The following is a 21,960-nucleotide window of genomic DNA, read 5'->3' as shown; positions in this document are numbered from 1 at the left end:
CCTTCATCCTACCACACTAAGAATATAGGTAAGTAAGATATTAACATTGACTGGTTTCTGTTTGAAAACATCAGCACATCAGTATTTTTGCTGAATCAAGTGACTGACCTGCATTAACCTGCTGCCATCTTTGCCTGATCAGCACCACGCTGCTAAATGTGACTCTTTAACCTGTAACATGGTGAGTTGTGAACAATGGATTGATTGTATAGATCGCTGCCACAGCTAACAAATGCAACAAACAACAGTCTGCCTGTTGTTCATGTTCATTTTCACCACTTTCACTGTTTATTCTGATGTCATTTAGAAAATCTGTCTTATTATCTTTGGAAAAACATATTATGTGCAGTAGAAAAGGGAGCATTCTTCAACCAGTCTGGAAGTTGAAGTTTTGTTGAGTGATTGCAACCAGAATACATATTTTTTTCTGTCAGGTAGCTGTTTCCCCAATTTCTGCTCTTCATGCTAAACGTAACCAAAGCTAAAGACATATACATGCAATAACAGATCATTCTACTTATCTAACACAAAGCACCAAAATGTCAATTAATGTCAGTATCTTTAATAACAATTTGGAAGCATTGTCCTCACATTGTAGCTCATTACAGTGTAAACAAGCAGAGAAAAAGATATACAGGTGAACACACACAAACACACCCACACAAGCTGACAGAGCGACAGATGCCCAGACAGACGTTTCTTAGGGAGGATAAATACATGTCTCCCAACATCCCAAGCAGATGGAGGATGACAGCGTTTGACATGAACCCGCAGCTGACACTGGCTCTGCAGGATCCTGCTCATTTGTCAGCTGCAGCCTGCGGCCCCGGACATCACTAGCTAACCTAGGAGGGCTGTGTGTGTGTGTGTGTGTGTGCGGCTGCTGCTGCTGCTGGGTGACATACCACCCACCCACCATCTCTCCTACTACCCATCCTCATGGATGAGCAGAAGATTGAGGAGGAAACAAATAAGGCGTTTTGGGGAGGAGATGATGAAGAGGTTCTGATGTGAGAGGTGAGTTCGGTTTTCTCTGAATGGAGAGATTACTTTCAATTTGTCATCTCCTGTGGTGCACTAAAGCTTCCCACCAGTGGAAATAACCTGGTGCCTGAATTTAATTTAGGTGAAAGATTATATGTGGGGGGAAAATACAGGATTTTATAGGATTTCTGTTCTATGTATATTCTACTGCTTTAATTTAGGAAATTAAAGAAACCCCACTGGTTATATTACATTATTTTATTGCATTCATTTCAATTCAATCTCATGCAGAGGAAGGAGACAATTATCTCTGTCACTTTACTCAACTGATTCAAAGTTTGTAAATGACCCATGTGGACCTGCCCTGCAAAAACTCAAAATCTTTCCAAGAATATCTGTCTTATTTCTTGTCAAATTTCTGGTCAAAACTAACCTCGTTCCACTTAAAATAAGATTCATCACTTGTTTTTAGATAATTTTCACTTGTTTCAAACAAACTTTCACTTTAAATAAGTAGACAAATCTGCCAGTGAAAGCAAGTTTTCTGTGCTTCTTGTAATAAGAAAGAAAAACTTGCTCCATTATCAGATGATTTCAAGTGAAAATATGCTTGAAAGAAGTAAAAAGTGTCTAAAAACAAGCTACTTTTTAATGTGATGAGTCTTATTTTAGGTATAATGAGATTTGTTTTCACTAGAAATTACATTTTGACTAGAAATAAGACAAATATTCTTGGTAAGATTTTGAGTTTTTGCAGTGTGATCAGCTGAGGTCCTCATTATCTAAGTAACCCTTTAGCTATAATTACAACCTGAAGAATTCATCATCCTCTGTTGTTTGTGAAGTCATTTGAAGAAATATATAAGAGCATTGAGTAAATTGTAAATCCAATTTTACCCACAAAGACTGATGAAAAACAAATACCATATTTATGAACAAGCTACAACAAAGCTCAGTGCACTTTTTTATTAGTGAGACTCTGTTTTGTTTTTTATTTTTTTGTAAACACTGTGATGCCCACCTTTATTTCTCCTGACAGATTTGATCCTCCTGGATAACTGCTGCCTCACACACCAAATCTGTAGAGGGATGTTCAGCTCTTCTTCTCAGGTGATTCTTTTAAGCTGCTCTCTGCTGGAGGGCTTTTTGTTGCTCTATCTTCTGCTTTTAAAATCTTTCCAAATGGGTTCATATCAGGTCAGGAGACACTTTGCCATGTCATAGTTTTTATTTCTTTACAAAATCCAGTTTCTTCTTGAGAGTGAAAGTCACCTTCTCAGTCAGATTTGAACTTGCAAACAACAACAACATGAAAACATGCATGTGTGATGTATAAATATTAACCTTTTCTACTTATGCAGGCATATATCGGCTCATATGCTGTGCCCCATCTGATCCCTCCCCAAAAAATCTATTTAGGCTTCATCAGACCAAAAAGAATGGGGTCCTAACATTCATCAGACCTCTTTTCACTTTCTTTGTCAGAATTTAATCTCACAGTTCTGCACCGGTTTGTGAGAAATGGATTTCTTCTCGGACGTTTTGCATTGTCTGATCAGTCGCTGAAAGAACAATTTCCGGAGACGATCCATTGTTTTTTAATGCAAGATTATGTGCACGGCATCAGTATTTGAAGATGACCACTGCACCCTCTGTTCTTGGTAATACGGCTCTAATTTTAACTCTAAACCTTGATCTTAATCTCACAGTCTGGTTTCATAATTGTAGCCTGTGGCTGAATTTCACAATTTTAAAGCTGCAGTTTACCTTTGATAATGATCATTAATAATATTAAGTCTGATTTCAGTTCATTATCTGAAAAGAGACGATTTGCATCTGCATGTTTTTTTGTCTGTTTTTTGTTTACCCTCATTCAGAGCAAAAGGGTTTGGGAGACTTGTGCCCTTCACCTACTGTTTTGTTAACTTATTGGCACAAAGTAATTTGAGCCCACACTGCGCTTCTGCTGTAACTATATATACAGTAAAGTGGTTTTATTGTTGTGGCTGATTAGTTCATATCCATGGGCTGTTTTAAAAGAGTTCATTGTGAATTATTAGTCATTTGGTTTGAAATTTTATTTGTGGTTTTAATCATTTTTCCACGGCTTTGTGGCTTCACTCAGCCAAAAAAATAAAAAATACACAAATCAGTAACAATATTAAAACCAGTCACCTGTTTTAATGTTGACTGATGATATAAATTTGGTCGCCTACTAAATCTACGGTCTGGTGGTTTATTTCCTCTGTCTGGAGGCTGTACTGACTTTTGTAGCCGTGGATAGTTTTAATTCACTCTCGCCTTTTATCCCCCCCAAACAAATCTGATTAATGTGTTTTCATGGATTATCCACAGTAACAAGGGACAAAACAAAGAGATGTTGAGATTTTGGAAAAAGAAAACAAACTCCATTCACCCTTGTTATACTCTGTAAATCTATGTATAGATCTAAGATTAAATAAATACATTTACATTTACACATTTGGCAGATGAATCGCTGATATTATCTAAAGCGACTCACAAATGAGGGGCCTTGCTGCATTAAGTATTGCAGCTATTTAAGTGCAAGGATTTTGTATAAGGAGATGAACCTACAGTGCTTGTGGAACTGTGGTTTTAGAAAAGGAGGAGCTCAGTTTTCATCATATTTTTGGATATTCCTGCTCTGCTCTGAGTCCTGCAGCTTGTTCTGCCATCAGGGATCCGCAGTCTGGACGGAGAAGGCCTGGTGTGCAGGGATGGCAAAGCCAGTCGATGTAGCCACGGATTAGCTGAGGGGCTGTGTGACTGAGTCCACAGACCCAGAAGTCACTCCGAAGGCAAGCATTAATAACTTTCTGTATCTGCATGGCTAGATACTATACTATAGGGGGGGTATGTGAGGGAAATTGTGTAATGCAGGTGAACTGACCTTAGGTATGAGGAGAAAAAGGAGCCGAAATTGAAGTTACTCTGACATACTGCACCATCCTCCCTTCCCTCCCCTCTCCCTAACGATTCCAGTTGAGATTTACTGTAAAATCCCATTTCTGCCAAAAGAAAAGATCTCTCTATTCCAAAGATCTGTGTCTAAACTACAGTGTTTACAAAGAGAAGAGGGACAGAAAGCTAGAGAGGGAGAAAAAGAGAGGGGTCATGATGAAGTGTTTACGTGATTTTTTTGCAATCTGCGAGCTACTGTAGCTATGCTTTTTGGTTTTCAAAGACAGTCATCATCAGTACCAGAGGGAGGAAGAAAAGGAATCGATCCGAGGCAGGAAATGGACTGTGCTAAATTGAAACCGTCTGAAAATTTCTCCCGTAATTATAACAGTGTTCAATTAGCCTTAACATTATTGCTGAAGGGACCCGATTTTATGTAGTTCGAGCAAGAGAAGCCGAAGCGAGACAGTTGTTTCTGCCCACAGATTACTCTCATAGCGGCACGTATAAAGATACTTCAGTGAAATAGGAGGAAAAAAAACGGCAGGACTGAAATGTTTAGCCTTGAGCTTGACACCAAGTGTGTCACTGCAAAACCTCGACTTATAGCCGCTGAAAGCACAGGCTTTAGAGGTATAAAACAGTTCAAATTTCACTCTGGTAAGTGTTTCAATCAGCTGACATTGATCTTTAGGCAGTGGGCAAGAGGAACATATGTACTGCAGTGCTGTGTGAGCGCCGAGGACGAAGGTGCTGAAGCTCTCCAGACAGCTGCAGGGTATTGTGGGGGTTGTGGAGCATGATATTACGGCCGTCGCTGCCCACTGAGAGACTCTCTGAGCCGTGACGACCTGCAAGCACCTCCAGTCCAGCAGCTCTGACGGACAGGACCTCTGAGACATAGAGAAGAACAGCAGAGGGTTGGAGCTCAGACACACTGCTTTTTATTATGAACTATGTTCACATAAGACTATCGGGCGTCAGGGATTTACACTCACTGACTGACTACATTTAGTTTCGGTGAAGGAGGAGAAGTAATTATGTCAACACAGGCTGTAGTCTACACACTGAAGGAGCTCACGCTGAAAGTGTCTGCTGCCATTTTACAAGGACAACTGTTGAGTTTTTGGCCAGTCCTTCATTATCACCAGGCGTGTTGTTGTTTCCAATTAAAGACGACACTGTGGTTGTTTCTCTTATCACAGTCTGGTGAGCAGAGCAGAGCAGCAGTGACCAAGGCCAGGAACACACTGAATGTGTAGTGTGAGTGTTGCAGCCGTGGACATGTTGATATTCCTCCAAGTTACACGTGTTCACAGATTAGAGCGCACAAGTCTCACCTATTTAACACATGTGATGTGTGTGTGTGTGTGTCTCCCAGCAGAGACAGACAGGAGACACCTGTTGGCCTCATATTCACATAAAACAATGACATAACACAAAATGGACACCTCTCACCAGGCTGAATCAGGATATAAAAGCCTACAGCCATGAATAATTGTTATTGTTAGCTGTTGCGTGTGAAGACAATTACATTTCACAGATTTTTTCAGTCAAAAAATGAATCAGGAATTAATTTATGATATAAAGAAATCCAATATTCCAGTAGTCTATGAACTAGAGAGCTGCAGGAGCAGCATGCATGTTTCAGTCTCCACATTCGTGCCACGCAGGCATGTGATAAATGTCTCGAACAAAGTTTCTTCTGCCTGCTTCAGGTGTTTAGGACATGACCAATTTACAGATTTCTTGTTTCATTTCACATGTAGAGCACTAATTAAACCTCAGTTGTGATGCTTTCCTCATCTGAAGGAAACACTGCCTGAAATTCAACAGTGTTTTTGATTCTTATTTTATAGACCCTCCTTTGACAGACCAATTACCCCTAGGGTTCACACAGTATATGCCCCCAGTTTGTGAGTCCCAACAAGCTGAAAGCTTAGCAGAAAAAAAAAAAAAGTAAAGTCAAGATATTTTGTCAAATCTTTTTTTTTTTCTTCTCAGACTTTAGGACGATGCTTTGAGTCACAAAAGATACTGGATTCTGACAGTAGGCCAGATCCAATCTCTAGTAAATGTATCATCACATATTGAGCTGGGTCCACACCGTGTGAATTAAACCAAAATCTTAAAATTTGAATTTTAGTATCTGTCATTCAGAAACCTCAGCACACGTAGGATTTCATCCTCATAAAAGGCCTCTCTCGTAGCATTTAGAATGAAACCAACTGAAAGAAAAAAAATAATAATAAAATGGCACCATCAAACACAAGACTTTTATTTTGGGTTCTTTTCTTTTTAAAGGGTTAGTCAGATGGAAATATATAAAAATTGCCTGGAGTCAGTGTGTTACCACTAACGTTAGCTTAACAAGCTGATCGACTCTACTAGCAACACTTTCCATTTTTCGAAACTGCATCTGCTTTCGTTCACTGCTGCCTGAAAGCGAGAAATTATGGTTTAACAATGACTGTGAATTTTGATGGTGAATCTGTCCAATGCAAAAACAGGAAGCTTGACTGACAACATACACAGAACAGAGGTGATCTGTTAGAACAGTTTTGCAGACTAAAACCTATTAAATGAAATAAATTCTATGCAGTTTTAGTAATTAGTCATTTCCAATGATGTTATTTCCCCGTAGATCTCGGTGATAATGATGTAAATACGGCCTCGGGCTACTTTCCTCCAGCAAAACCAGGCTTCCTCCTCAGAAATGTAATTTAGTTTTCCTTGGCCGCCCTTTCTCCCTCTTTCTCTCTCTCTCCCTCTCTCTCTTCTTTCTAATCCCTGACATTTTCTCCACACACACAAACACAGCACTTCTCATCTCTCATCTGACAGATGGAGAGTTGATCTACCACAACAAAAACACAGTGGCAGTAAATATCTGAGGTAAAGTGCAACAGAACATTTGTCCATTTAAAAGGTCACGTGGCTCAAAGCAGGAAACTTATTATATAGATCACAACATTTTTTCTCTCCTGAACTCTTGCCCATTATTTCCTCTGACGGGAAACTTGTGTTTTTATGTTCCCTGGCTGTATTCCCCCCCTCCTTCATGGCGGATCAGATGACAGATGAAACAGATTTAATGAAACCGCAGATGATGAAACGTTGTACAACAGGATCCGTGTGGAAGGACAAAGGGCTTTTTAAGCCTCGACACCGAGCTGCTACCTGTCAGATCCTTTTCACTGATTCCTCTTCAGCCTTATCATGCGCCACTGCTCCGTCTCAATCTGCACTGACGCTAATGCTCACATTTAGGCTGAATGTAAAGCACGCCACCAGATAAAGCACCTCATTTCCCACAAATACCCCCCACCCCCTTTTCCCCCAACGGGCTCCCCTGAAATGTCAAGCTACCATTTTGCTAATTTACCGTCTTTATGTGCTTGGTGCTGCTGCTCCTCAGTGTAGATGTGTTTTCCAAACTGGCCATAGAGGAGTGAATTACTTTGCTGTAATGAGATCCACCTCAATAACCGGAAATCTGCATGTGTTTACTCACTGGACTGTTTGAAATGCCTGCAGCTGATATTCTCATGGAACAAATACAATATGGAGGGAGGTTAATGTTTCTCCTGACACTGCAGAGTGGTGAGGGAATCATTTGTCCATCAGTGACCCTGGGATGAAAAGTGTAATGGCCCCCATGTTGTTTTAGGTATATTACTGTAACATTTCTTTTTTATTATTATTATTGTTTAATACATTGCACATGTTTTTACCTCACAACCTCTGTGGCCAATATGGAGTATGGACATTTTGACTGTTGAATAAAACGATGTCAGTAAGTTAAAACTATAAGGGTAGTATCTCCTACTTAATCATCCATTTATTCACCTTGTCATAAAGCCTCATCACACACAGTCATCACAACGATCGCATGTGTCTTTCTGAGTATAGCTGCTGGGAGTCCATAATGTAAATGGTTAAAATTAATTCATTAAACATAATTTCCTCTCTTGTGCACCAAAAAAAATCCATATCATTATTAAACACTTAAATGTGTCCAAGGGAATTAACTACACTTAATGCATAAATGAATAGAAAAGAGAAGAAATGCCTCAATTGTCCACAATGGTAATTACACCTCTTGTGAATTAAAAGCATACAGTATCAGATATCAAATAAATATGTAAATTATGTGGGCTCATATGGCCCCAATGTAAAAAAAAAAAGCCTATGGATATTTGAACATTACACCCATTTGTGATGACTTAACAGCCACCTCCATGCTTCTGTGCTTTCTGTGAGATTATGGAGCCTGGCTGCAGAGATTTGATCCCACTCAGCTACAAGAGCATTAAGGTGTTTGGGCATTAATGTTGGGTGATAACAGCTGGCTCACAGTCCAATACTACAGCACCCCTTTGTAGCACAACTATTCTCTGAGATATCATTGTTTGTATAAGATGAAGAAAGAAAAAAAACAGGTCAAAAGTATATGCAGATAGGAAGAGTGAGAGGAGATTGAATGACTTGACATGAGTGAGTTCATGCTGGTGTGTCGGTCTCCTTATCCACCTTTTATCATGAATTAATGACCAAGCGGAGGAGTTATCTCCAACGCCAAAGTCTGGCATTGAGAGCCGTTGTTCTTCATTGTAATGGTGGATCGTTATCTATCTGCATCATCTGTAACCATCCAATGACAGCTGGGGCTTTAGCAATGAGTTTCTAAGTGAGACAAAGGAAGCGATTTTTGAGGTTTTTCCTCCCCATATTTGCAAACTGCCCTCTCATTTGCATAATGTCTCATTAATTCTGGCTCTGGCCTTCCTTGGCGCTCTCTAATTCTCACTTGACCCCATTTGAACTTGACTTTTTTGATGAGATAATGTTGTAAATCTCCAACAACTGTATCACATTGAGCACGTTAGAGGCATCAGTGATCTCTGCCTGTTTTTGCAGCAGAGACATGTGAATGGATAAATCCCCAGCCTCACATAAAATAAGCAAAAATGCACATCATTTGGATGCACAGAGCTTTTAAGGATCATAAACAGGCTCTCTGTTATTATTGAGAGCACAGAAGGAAATCCTTTCACAATCCTGACAGCAGCCACAGTTCCTTCTGCTCAGAGACGCACCTGCTGTGTAATAGGAGGCTTTGACACAGTCGTGGTGGTCGACTCGTCTGAGTCTGTGTGACGTCTCCGACTGGAAAAAAAAAAAAAGAAAAGATGCTTGAGCTCAGTTATACTCCTTTATTGACCCAGCCTGTCAAATTTATTCATCTCAATTGATGTAGAGAGATGAGGTTAAGTTGTACTCCATAAAAGTAGACATATTTTATAATTATTTTCAAACCAAGTTATGATTTTGAGCTCAGTTTGGTAGCTAGACCTTCACTGATCCACAGTTTTTAATGTAGTTTTATCCAATCCATCAAGTTAATTGGCCTAACTTATCTAACTTATCCAATTATCCAACTTAACTACTTTTTTTAATCATTATTTTATTATATTTTTTTAATATGTGATATTGGGGTGGCTGTGGCTCAGAGGGTATTAAGTGCAGTATGTGCCTTTTTGTGAAATATTCATCCATTAGTTGAAACAAGTCTTTCAGTATAAATGTGTGTTTTACACTAATTATCAATTGCTTTTAGCTAATCAATAACTTAGAGGTAATTATTTCAGTAACCCTTTACAATAAGTACACACTATTAAGCATTAATAAATACTGAATTCTTCATTTATAACGCACAAATACTCATCAGTATGTTTATAAATACAGTTAGTGCTTATCAATGATGAGTAAAACATTTTTAACTGTGTTTATAAACTACTAATGATGAGTATTTCATGTGTTATAAATGATTAATAAAATCAGTATTTAATGCTTAATAGTGTGTATTATTTCAACTTTTTATCTTGGCTAAGATTTTTAATTGCCTTATCTAAACTATTTAACTAGTTTTAATACTCTCAGTATCAACACAGCTTTAAATTGCTCAGCAAACTCAGGTGTTGTACTAAACCATGTAGTAAAGCAACTGCCCAGCCATTCTGACGATCAATTTAAAATCAGATTCATGATCAAATCATTTTATTTTTCAAATCCTTCCTGCTGCTCTACAGTATTTCGTGCCCTGGCGGTTGCACAGACACTTCTTGATGAGACTCTCTGCTTTGGAGAGGATGAGAAACTTCAGCAGAAAGTGGTTTTCTGGTGAAGAGGCATGAGTGTCCTCTGTGACACACTAGGGTCTCAGTTACCGGTAATCATCTTTTTTTTTTAAAACATGTTGTGATAATTCCTCTGCTGCTGCTGAAGGTCTCAACAGGCTCCAACTGGAAGCAGATGTGTTTCTCTCCTCACAGTGAGAGCCCTCAGTCTTGTACTGTATGACTGTTGGTTTCACGGCCACCACATCCGATGCCTGTCGCCAATTCTTTCCGAGGCACTCCACCTCCTCTTCTGCCATCTTGTGTTCGTTTTAAAAACCTGCTTTGAGGGGATGTGATCAAGAATAAAGTGTAGTAGCTGATGCCAAAGTGTGAGTGGGGCGGATATAATGCAAAAATATGTCTGAAGCGAAGCCAATTTCCTCTAATTAGTATTCTGCTCAGCTCCTCACTTCACTGCAGCGGCTCACTTTGAGATAAGAGACCAGATGACTGCTTATAAACAGCCAAGATACCGTGTTCTTTACTTCAGGTGGAGCGAGGATTGTCTGGGAGCTGAGGAGATGAGCCAGGGCCAACTGCTCTGCAAGATGATCACCGGTACCATCATGATGCTTTATGACAAACAGGGACGTTGTGGCTGCAAAGAAGGAGGAGAGTTTATCTGCAAGATGAACTTTGCAAACTTTCCAATAGTTTTTTTTTTATATGTAGATGGCTGTGTTTAAATCTACAAGGGTTTTTTTTTTTTTATCAGCCAACAAGCCTCCGGGACAGAAATCAAGTTGTAAATACTAAAACGATCCCTCTTCCTTGGAGATTGGGCAAAACAAAATAACACAAATATCAACTTGCAACTGGACTAAAGGACACAAAAGGAAGAGATGCAGAACATTTCTTGGAATTTTAAATGCTAGGTTTTTTACCCAACGTTCAAGTGATTGAGTAAACGGGAACATTTTAAACCGAGTTTAGTGTCTGTGTAACCCATGTGAACACAGTTACTGCTCAAGGTTAATTAAAGCAAACAGGGTGCACCCGGGCACAACAAACAGTCTGTCTGAATACTTGGAAATGAGCGAATATCAAAAGCTAAGTTTTTAAAAATATATATCTTTTCATGACCGAATGACTCGTTTAATTTGATGCATCAAAAATGATTTGTAAATAAATAAATATATGACAAAATAAAGAGTGGATCTTCTGTATGTGACTCACATTTTTTTTGTCATTTTTCTGAATAAAAAAATCAATAAGTGGTCTGGGTTTTTGGCACCGAGGGGAAAACATATTGTCAATGAGGGAATAAAGGAACTGACATCTTGTATTTATTGTTTTCTGAAGAAGGATTTTTATCATTGCACGGGGGCAAAGAATTTAATATCCAAATCCTAATCCATATTATTTTTTCCTCCTTCATCTGCAGTGGCTGCAGGCTGCTGAAGGCATTGGCATTCTTGCTGAGTGTTAGAGAGACAAGAGGAGTGAGGCCTCTCTTATGTCTGCATGGTAACTATGCTGCTGCTGCTGCTGCATTCATTTACCTGACTTTACTGGAAACAAAAGACACTCAAAAGCACCTCCAAAGCTGACTAAATAATGGATTAAATAATAAGATGCTGGGTGTTAATTAATGAGCTTTTGAGCAGTGTATTTTGTGAGCGTTGGATAAAGCTGAGTTCACTGTTCACTGTTCCCAGACTTTGTGCTAAGCTAAGCAAACTGGCTGCTTCGTAGTATAACGGGCCTGAGAGTGATATTAATCATCTGCTCTAACTCTCTGCAAAGTGATTAAGCTCATTTCTCAACATTTCACTCCACTCAACCTGTTTGAGTCTGCAGGGAGTTGTAGCAGCTAAACTCTACAGCAGCAGCAGCAGCAGCATGTCCTGACTTTATCATCGTGTGTTAAATGCTTCTTAAAGTGTTTTACTGGGAGGAAAACCAGCGCTGCGTTGGTGCACACGAGCTGCTGCAGACTTTGCACCAGCTGACTGAATTTGAACCTGCACAGATAAAAAAAAGAAAAAAAATCCTTGTACTTTACTTGTAGAACAGATGTCTAATACCAGCGGAAATGTTCATAGCAGGAGGTCAGGAGCAGTTTTACAACGTTGAGTCACCTTATCTACATTTATGGCAAAACTATTAAGCAAGCTTTCAAACGTGCACTATTGACCCCGGACATCTGCTACAGAGAATATGAGCAATTACAGAGAAAGCCTGTAATGATAGCATGGGCTTGTTGGTCTAGGGGTATGATTCTCGCTTCGGGTGCGAGAGGTCCCGGGTTCAAATCCCGGACAAGCCCTGATCACTGAAGATCTTTGTTTGCTGGTGGAAAGTGGTGTAAGCTTTGTCAGGCATGACTGAGACATTTGTCTGGAACAAGAAACAACCGGCAAGTGTATAATAGATTCACAATTGAATCAGCCTTGCTTCAGTAGATGCTGTACTGTAAATGTGAGTCTGGACTGATCAGTAGGATCAAATATCCAACAAAGATGTATTTTTTAAATTAGGTAAGGACCGTCAAACCAATACCAGGAACCTGAAGTGAGATCACTGATTTTTTTCCCTTTTAATATATTTTTGGGGCTTTTTCGCCTTTAATGACAGGATAGCCTGCAGTGAGGACTATAGCCTCAACACATGAGGCGGGTGCTCCAACTGAGCTAAACACCGCCCCAGATCACTGATTAATAGTATCATTAGAGCTGCTAAAATCAATATAATTTTAGTTTTGTCTGTCAAGAGAAATACTAAAGCAAATGGGAACAAAAGAATTACTGGCACGTAAATTAAAGCAGAAGTAAGCCATCCGGTCGTTTTGGCTAACTTCCTGTCAGCCGATGGAGTTAGCAGCCCCCGCCCTCGTCCCTACATCACCACATTCACGCACATCCCTTGGCTGAAGAGAGAACCGACCCTTTATGCCGCTCTCTCTCCTCATTGGATAAAGGTTGTAGGATACAAGGAAAGTTTTCTCCTCAGCTTACAGCAGAGCAGAGTGACTGACAGACCCGTGTTTCAGACCAAACACTCTATATAAGTGATTGCTGTCGGAAGATATAACTATTTAAGACTTATATTAACACAACATTCCGCTTACTTCTGCTTTAACAACCTAACATATAGGTGTTCATGTTGTTTCCACTGGACATTACAAAATCAATTGATGCAGCTTCAAGCTGCTATACAATAACATACAGAAAAGATGTATTCATACATCTATACATAAAAAAAAAGTCTGAATGTCAAAAAAAAACTTTATTTAAAAAAGTACACATTGTTTGAGACAAAAACGTTCATTCATGTAAATCAAGTACATCAGCAGAAATTAGAGCTGGACATGGTGCCTATATAAGATCAGACAGTCAGTTTGATATTACATGCATTCAATGCATCCCAGTCATTGCATGGTATCAATTTTTCAGCCTGTAGGAAAATATGTTACTTTTATCTGTAGGGTTATAAAAATGTCACACTGTAACTTTGGGGTTGGGTCCGTGTTTAGGTTAGTGTGGAGGTCAGATACAGTCGGCAGAGAAAAGACGTGACCAAAGGAAATAAATAACAGATGCTGATTTCCAGAGTGTAGTCGACCCTACGGGGCTGCTGTCGAGGATTTTATTCTAACACTGGGAGAAACAATGTGTGTTGGCAGGTCGATGAGAGGAGATTAATCCGGTCCTGGACTGACGGTGTGGCTCTGTGTCGTCCAGGCAGAATGCCGCGGTGAGGTTCAGTCTAAAACGTGTGGCGTGGCTCCACGATCGGATGCTGCGAAGCCAGTTTCCCATAACCACCTCTGGCTGGGTCGTAGTCCTGCCTGTACTCATCTCTCACCTACACAACAAGCACAAACACAGCACAGGTGAATGGAAGTTTTACATAAATGACGGGTCATGTCTGTAAAACTCGTCCACTGTTGATTTCTGACCTGTATGTTTTTGACTTTTATTCACATACGTTATCAGAAAAGCAATAGATGCTGGACACAATGTGGTTGAATTAATAAACTGCTGACAGAAAATCAAATAAAGTGAAAACAAATATCAAAGAACCATGTGCAGAAACTGGCGCTTCAACTTTCAACTCTTGTATAATAACATGTAAACTTCTGGGGAAAAACTTCCTCCTCCTTTCCACCTGTATTACACAAACCACACTGAGTCTAGTGTATAAAATGCATTGTGTGATAGCACATAATTAAAAATACTGATAATCCGCATTTTCTAAAAAGCTGTGTATGTTAATTCAATTATTAAAAAGGACAATGCAACTAAATGCAATAGACAAAACAGTCAATAATCGAGCAGCTCCCGCTGTAAACACTGTCCTGTGTGACTCTTTCAGCTTCTATCATATGTTACTTAAAACTGAAGGTCCATTTTACCCCTAAAATAAACCAGCCCATTGTTTATTTACATTCTCCTGGAAAGCTCATTGAGTACCTCTACAACTAAATTGGACATGGTTATATGTTGCATTTGTTAACGGGATAATATACAGTTTCAAATGCCATGCTTTAGTAATGCTGTCTCTTTAAAGGCCATGCTTAATCACGCATAATTTATTTTGGAAGTTATATCACTTTCTAAATATCATACTTGTGTATTAAAATGTTGTGATATAGGGTATTGATTTTTTTGAATGCCATTTTCAGTGTCATTTTTCCAAATGTCACAGTGCGCTTGTGTTTTATATCAGTTTCCAAAATGCTGTGCTGCAGAAAGTCCTAAACTTTTGTTCAATAGGATGAATGAGAAAAAACAGGTGGGGGAGGAAACCCAGACAGAGCATCAGAAACTATTTTGGACCGATGTGGTCAACCTGCAGTTTCATTCTGTTACTTGTGTAGGATGCTTTTAATATTTTAAATTTAAATGTAATATAATCTAGAGTTTAATGGACATGGATTTTTTTTTTAAGTGCACACAAGCACTTTTGAATTGAAGTTGCTGATATGCAAAATTCGGTTTGATTTTTCTGCCAAAATAAGCATTTTGTGTTTTCCCACTGAAGTGAATCTTTAACAGAGAAGGAACTGTATTTAGCCAGAGGGATATTAAAGACACCAGACTGACACCCAGCAAAATAACAAGAAACAATACACCCACAACTACTGTATGTCTGTGAAACTCATTAAACTACATTAGATTAGATTGAGTTGTTTGTCGTCACTCATTGGCTTTTGATTATATCCGTGTTAATTTGTTACAATTAAATGAATGACAGAATCCTGACCTGTCCTCCAGATTTGCCGCGGCCGTACTGCCGTCCCTCCTTGAAGCCAGCGTCCCAGTCTGTCCTGATGATGCGGTCGTCCAGCCGCGTGCCGTTGATGAAGCGCATGGCGTGTTCTGCATCACCACGTGTGTAGTATCTGGTACAGTCGGGGGTTAAGGTCCGTCGGAGGCTCCTGTCCTGAACTCACACAACTTCATGCTACAGTGGTGGAATTGAGCTCAAACAAAGCACAACACTGTGTTACCCGTGTAGGTGAATACAAGTATATATATTTTTTAACAGAGACTATTTTAAGTTGGGTCTTTGATTTCAAAGGATACTCTACAAAGCAGAATCCACAGGCTGTCTTCTTGACTTTGTCCAGGCCGATGATGATACGCTTGACATCTCCACTTTTAGAAAACAGCTCATGCACCTGATCAGTCACAAAAAAAATAAATGGACATGTGAGAATTGTGTTAGAAGATAAGAAGTGTGTTCAGCATTAGGAGACTGGTCTATTCAAATATCTTTCAGACTAATACAATTTGCATATTGGTTTAAAATAAATGACTATTTCAATAACAGCTCTGTGCGTCACACTTAGATGACAAAGTAGCAAACACGGGATCATTGAGTAACTTCAGAGATAGATTTTTCATCTTCAGCTTCTTGTCATGGAAGAATACGATGATAGTTCAACCAGTTTCCAGATTTAATTGATGATCTTCTTGGTAATTCTGTATCCTACCTGCTCCTCTGTGGTGTAGAAGGAGAGGTTCCCCACATACAGAGTGTTGCTCCCCTTCAGCAGCTTCTCCTGATCATAGCGGTTACCCTGAAAAACACAAGCACCATTGGAGAGTATGAGGACACTGATCAGAGCTACAGTTTCTCTCCACTATAGTTTACAGAGGTGGACAAAAAAAATATCTGCTGCTATTGAAACTGCTATATCTGATTTATGTTCACTTTGCCTCCATAATAACTACTCAGCTCCAGTTAAAGGAATATTATTTTCTTGGAAAAACAAGGTGATCAAACAAAAGAAGAGTGCTAATACTATCTCACCGGAACAACAAGTTTAATATTCTGTATTAAATGCATCGGTTGATTGTTATAATTGGAGGCAATAGTTATGTGACACATGAAGTCTAAACCTGTTGAACCCAGACCAATGGGGAGGGGAAAAAACTTTGTAGGAATGATTTATAGATTCTAGACTGATACATATTTATCGTTTCCTCATCCCCCAATGTAACGATTTCTACTTTCTGTGTTTTATAAAATAGCAAAAGGATCATTGGGAGCTTTGAGACGAATCGGACAAAAAAACACGTTCAAACTGGGGACTTGAGTTTAAGTTTAGGACACTCTGCTGGCCAACTTTTAGATTTTATCAACCAAGCAACTAATTGAAAAATCATCTAAAGATTGTCTTATGATAAAAAAAAATCATCCTCAGTTAACGTCTCAGTTGACCATGTGTGAAAACAACTATTGAACATCCAACCCATAGCGCCCAATACGCCTCGTCTAATTATGTCGATGCCTTTAAAGGTCGTGGCAGATGTACATAATACTCGGGCAGGGTAGAGCTAGTAATTAATAGGCAACGACTTTTGAGTTTATGTCAGCATGATTAAAGCAGATATCAGTGGCAGGGCCGTTTCGGCTAATGCTGTGTTCAAGGCAGGCTTTTGAAACCGTAAGTTACAGCTTCAAGTCACAACTACGACTTGGTAGCGTTCCAGGTAACCCGTAGCTCGTGTTTTTACCGTCCTGTTGTCTGTGAAAGTTCCCTATAACGGCCACTCGTAACTTCCGACCCGTGAACTCGTACCAGATCGAACTGGTATGACTTCACAGGAAGGAAAAACACAAAGTACGAGTTTCCTTGAACGCACCATGACATAGCAGCCCCCGCCCTTGTCAGGCATCGATTGGTCCTCGTGCTACGTCACCACATTCACGCGCATCCCTTGGCTGCACACACAGCCCTTCATGCCGTTCTCTCCCCTCATTGGATAACACTTGTATCCCACAAGGAAAATTTTCTCCTCAGGTTACAGCAGAGCAGAGTGACGGAGAGACTCGTGTTTAGGCTGAAATACTTCATGTAAGTGATTGCTGACGGAAAATAGGACTATTTAGGACTTATATTAAAGCAGATATCAGTTGCACGGCCGTTTCGGCTAATGCTGTGTTCAAGGCAGGCTTTTGAAACCGTAAGTTACAGCTTCAAGTCACAACTACGACTTGGTAGCGTTCCAGGTAACCCGGAGCTCGTGTTTTTACCGTCCTGTTGTCTGTGAAAGTTCCCTATAACGGCCACTCGTAACTTCCGACCCGTGAACTCGTACCAGATCGAACTGGTATGACTTCACAGGAAGGAAAAACACAAAGTACGAGTTTCCTTGAACGCACCATGAGTTAGCAGCCCCCGCCCTAGTCAGGCATCAATTGGTCCTCGTGCTACGTCACCACATTCACGCGCATCCCTTGGCTGCACACACAGCCCTTCATGCCGTTCTCTCCCCTCATTGGATAACACTTGTATCCCACAAGGAAAATTTTCTCCTCGGGTTACAGCAGAGCAGAGTGACGGAGAGACTCGTGTTTAGGCTGAAATACTTCATGTAAGTGATTGCTGACGGAAAATAGGACTATTTAGGACTTATATTAACAAAAACATTCCACTGATATCTGCTTTAACAAAAACATTCCACTGATATCTGCTTTAAACAATGAATCCCCATAAGTGAGTTCAGTTGTCTGTGATCTAAAATCAAAAACTATCGATGGTAGGAAGGAAGGAAGCTGCAGAGTACAACTGCGAACACGTGAAGCCAAACACTCAATAAACATCAACACTTTAGATGATATACTCGTATTAAAATAACGTCAAATCGGTTTTATACCCCGTAGCCCATATCTAGAAATCATAATACCACATTAAATGTACTTTTTACAGCCAGTAACAGACACTGAACCGAATCAACGTCGTGCTGTTTGCTAACGAGATGAAAACATTACGTCGACGTTAAAAACATCGGGCAGATCCGTTTTTCTTTAGACTATTTCGCCACTTACCTTAAAATGTTGGTCTCTGTATTGACTAATATCAGTGTAAGAGTCGCTGTTCAAAGCGTTTAATTTAGCAGACATTGTGAAGAAGTCACAGACTAGCGGACGGTCTGTTGTTGCTGCTGCTGTTCAATTGAAAATCGCCGAAAAATAACTTCCGGTTCGTGTGTCCGTCCTCTGTAGAGCTCCGGGTGGAAACTATTCGATAATTACAACTACACACGCCGAGTGGCGCCCTCTACTGATACAGATTGATACCAGATTTATGATCTTTATGATTATGTTGTTTGGTGTGTACAGTACGCTGAAGATGAAATGAAAATTTCAAAGCTATTTCAAAGCGTTTTGAGCACTCCCTTCTGACAAAAAACAAAACAAAATGGAAAGCATGCTATTATTATCTAAGTTTTTAAAAAAGTGTCAAGATCCAGAAATAACCCTACTAACCTAATACATCTTACAAAACATGCTTTTATCTAAATCAGATACTTAAATTTGGTATTTAAAACGTGTAGATTGAATTAACGACTAATTATGCAGCTATACCCATTCACTCTGTGATGTAACTGCCCACAGTCACATGACTATTAAAGCTGCTGCAGTTTGCACTGGGAGATGTGGTGCCACACTATTGGCTGCAGTCCTGTGTATGTCATTGGTCACAGACCGCTAACCTCGTTAGACCTTCCTCTTCACTCCAGTGGGTCTTTTTTTATTTTAATTTCCTCATTTTCATTCAAACCTCTTATCACTATTTTCTGGGGGAATATATTTGGTATAATTTATTTAGATATTTGCACATGTATTTCACACCTGACCCCACCAGCAGGCAAAATTGCCATTTTCAAGTGCCATTTCTAAATGTCAATTGATTAAGATTAACTTTTATGGGGAAACAATTGCCAGAACACTTAATGACACAGAAAATTATCTAAACTGGAGTTCTCTTTTCTTTTCTTAAAAAGCAGCAACAAAAAACAGAAAGATTCACATAAAGTCAACATTTTATTACCAGAATTCAAATATTGTGAACAAAACAATTCAATATGTAACTCGTCTGATTTCTGACTAAATCAACAAACTAAATTATCTTGTAAAAAATTTACAGATTTGACTTTTACATCAGAAATAAATGACAGGAAAAGTGAGATGAGACTGCAGGGTGTGACATCTTCATCAACCCCCTCTATAAGCCAAAAACTGGGCTTGACTGCTGTCTTTCAGCTCCATTAAGGTTTACAAGGACATACAGTAGTGTCTGTTCATATAATAAGTTCTGTCCAATAAATCAGAGCATAATAAGCAAAGCCAGTGAAAGGAGGACAGCAGCTCTGCTGGGGTTGGTGCCAACTCTACTCCCAGATTTTCCATGTAGACTTTATCAGAGGTCAGATGATCTCCACTTGATGCTGCAGCACCTTCTGGAACCTGCAAGAAAACACAGAGTACTAAACGTTTATATCATAAAACAAATAATTTAAACCTGAAAAAAGGTGTTTTGCAGAGAGGTTGCTTGTTTTCTATTCCATTTTTTTCCCATATTGTCACTAGTTGATGCTACCTCTAATAAGGAGTAATACATTTTCAGTATATCAGTGTACAACACCTGAGCTTTACAGCATTTTATTCACAGTCTGTTGCTTGTAGCTCTACATCTGTTTCTAGTGTGTTTGGCAGCAGCTGATAGCAGCTGAGGAGAGTATCTAAACTAGGTGCTCAACAAAACATCCCCAGGTCTTCAGATTCACAAGAGGCCAAACACTGTCAACCACTCTGCACCTGTATGTGATGTGCCTAATCCTATTTCCATTGCTTTATGCTGCCTGGGGGTGTTATGATTCTGAAACTGAGACAAAAACTGCAAACCGTTAATCAAATGACCATACACAGGAAATCTGTTCTCCAAATTGACAACTCTATGATGCCCATTTTGTTCAGCCAATAAACCAAAAACTCAAAATGATTATAACCAACAGAAGGTCAAAGTTTAAAAAAAAAAAAAAAAAGGTTTAAAAGATTTCGATACTAAACCTCTTTTTACAGTCTATGTACTAAACATTAACCTTCAGTTCTTATAATACAGGTACTTGTAGAAACTTAACTTACATCCATAACAGTGAGTAGCCTAATCGTTTTCTGCACCGAAGCTGTTTGAGTGTTTAATGCAAAACTCGATTCAATTGTAAACTTATGTAGCAAAATGAAAGTAGGCTATAATAAAAAGTAGAAGTACAAAATTACATGCAAAGGATAAGCACTTTCTATAATAATAACATACGTTTTCATAGTTGCCATCATCTCTTCTTCATCATCAAAGATCGGATCAAAGATGTGGTTTTTAATAATAATAATAATAATAATAATAATAATATAAAAAAAAGAAAAATAAATGACAACAATAATAATAATAATAAAGAAAGAAATATTTCTCTATTTTTATAAAACTAACTACACGGCACATTGAGCCTGTAACCACTGGTCCAGTTCCCTAAATAATTAGACAATAACTAACCAAGTACAAAATTACATGCAAAGGAAATGCACTTGTAATAATAACATACGTTTTCATAGTCGCCATCATCATCTCTTCCTCCTCATCAGAGATCGGATCGCCTCTCGATGCTCAGCAGCTCCACTTCGAAGATGAGCGTGGCTCCTCCGGGGATCTTGGGGGGGGCTCCCCGGTCTCCGTAGCCCAGCTCGGAGGGGATGACCAGCTTCCTCTTCTCGCCCTCGCACATGCCGAGCAGCCCCTGGTCCCAGCCCTTGATCACCTGCCCGGTGCCCAGGGTGAAGGTGAAGGGTCTGTCGCGGGGGATGCTGCTATCAAACTCGGTGCCGTCCTCCAGCTTGCCCGTGTAGTGCATGTTCAGCACGTCTCCCTTGCGGGACTTGATGGGGCAGTTGTCCACTCGCTTCTTGATGCCGATCTGCAGCTTCTTCTTGTCGGCGCCGCTCACCAGCAGCAGCACGGGGCTCAGCGACAGCACCGTCACCGCGAACAGCAGGTAAGCCCGCATGGTTTGCGCTTTTTTGTTGCAGCCCGCTTGTAAAGTTTTCTTAATGGAGACACCAAGCGCGACGCTCGGTGAGAAAATCTCGGAGGGATGAATAAGGGAAATGAGCAGGAAATCTGTTCCTGATAGCGGAAGTACGTAGGATACGATACGACCGGAAGTGTTTTGTTTTCAACCATTGGTGTTACCAGAAAAAACGTCCGGTTTGTTTTGAAGTTAGCTTCACACTCGTTAGAAAGAAAAAAAAAAAGGACTGATTCCAAGCTTCTAATATAATCAAAGATAAACCGTCTTTGATATAATACATCCATGCTTCACACACTGAACTTCATCAGTACAACACCATATTGATGGGCTAGAACTCTATTTTTGTAAAAAATAAAAAAATAAATAAAAAAAAAAAATAATAATAATAATAATAATAATAATTTAAAAAACAACAACAATTAATAATAATAATAATAATAATAATAATAATAATAATAAAGAAAGAAAGAAAGAAAAAAAAGAAAAAGAAAAAAAGGAATATTTCTTTGTTTTTGCTCACTTTCACAGGTGGAATGGCTCAGGTTCATAGG

The 21,960-nt window shown here is 39.4% G+C and overlaps 2 protein-coding genes, 1 long non-coding RNA gene and 1 other non-coding gene across 4 annotated transcripts; 2 read left to right on the top strand and 2 right to left on the bottom strand.

The window, feature by feature from the left end:
• The first annotated feature begins 426 nt into the window (after window positions 1–426).
• LOC146989064 (uncharacterized) lies at window positions 427–10,729 on the top strand. The gene is made up of 3 exons (XR_015035773.1): window positions 427–1,017; window positions 2,024–2,094; window positions 9,999–10,729. It is a non-coding gene; the product is annotated as an uncharacterized LOC146989064 (long non-coding RNA).
• Window positions 10,730–12,285: 1,556 nt separating this feature from the next.
• trnap-cgg (transfer RNA proline (anticodon CGG)) lies at window positions 12,286–12,357 on the top strand. Its single transcript has one exon. It is a non-coding gene; the product is annotated as a tRNA-Pro (tRNA).
• A 940-nt stretch (window positions 12,358–13,297) lies between these two features.
• Window positions 13,298–18,458, bottom strand: ncbp2 (nuclear cap binding protein subunit 2). Its single transcript, XM_085775001.1, has 5 exons — window positions 18,372–18,458; window positions 16,030–16,116; window positions 15,620–15,714; window positions 15,297–15,435; window positions 13,298–13,895 (listed from the first exon to the last, which is right to left on the bottom strand). The coding sequence occupies exons 1-5, from the start codon at window positions 18,444–18,446 to the stop codon at window positions 13,797–13,799; spliced, it is 495 nt and encodes a 164-aa protein (XP_085631127.1). The 5' UTR covers window positions 18,447–18,458; the 3' UTR covers window positions 13,298–13,796.
• Window positions 18,459–19,357: 899 nt separating this feature from the next.
• fkbp2 (FKBP prolyl isomerase 2) lies at window positions 19,358–21,521 on the bottom strand. The gene is made up of 2 exons (XM_085774997.1): window positions 20,927–21,521; window positions 19,358–19,793 (listed from the first exon to the last, which is right to left on the bottom strand). The coding sequence occupies exon 1, from the start codon at window positions 21,383–21,385 to the stop codon at window positions 20,963–20,965; it is 423 nt and encodes a 140-aa protein (XP_085631123.1). The 5' UTR covers window positions 21,386–21,521; the 3' UTR covers window positions 19,358–19,793; window positions 20,927–20,962.
• Between the last annotated feature and the right edge of the window lie 439 nt (window positions 21,522–21,960).

Source organism: Trachurus japonicus, chromosome 4, assembly GCF_045865225.1.
Source record: "Trachurus japonicus isolate A0001 chromosome 4, Traja_1.0".
Lineage (NCBI taxonomy): Eukaryota > Metazoa > Chordata > Actinopteri > Carangiformes > Carangidae > Trachurus > Trachurus japonicus.
This window is presented reverse-complemented; position numbering and strand designations above follow the sequence as displayed.

Bases quoted from the DNA above. Each gene is read 5' to 3' on its own strand.
- ncbp2 (XM_085775001.1), bottom strand. From the start codon at position 18,446: ATGTCTGCTAAATTAAACGCTTTGAACAGCGACTCTTACACTGATATT. The intron at 16,117-18,371 runs GTAAGTGGCGAA...TGTGTTTTTCAG, and splicing joins ACAGAGACCAACATTTTAAG to GGTAACCGCTATGATCAGGA. The intron at 15,715-16,029 runs GTAGGATACAGA...GTGACTGATCAG, and splicing joins TCTACACCACAGAGGAGCAG to GTGCATGAGCTGTTTTCTAA.
- fkbp2 (XM_085774997.1), bottom strand. From the start codon at position 21,385: ATGCGGGCTTACCTGCTGTTCGCGGTGACGGTGCTGTCGCTGAGCCCC.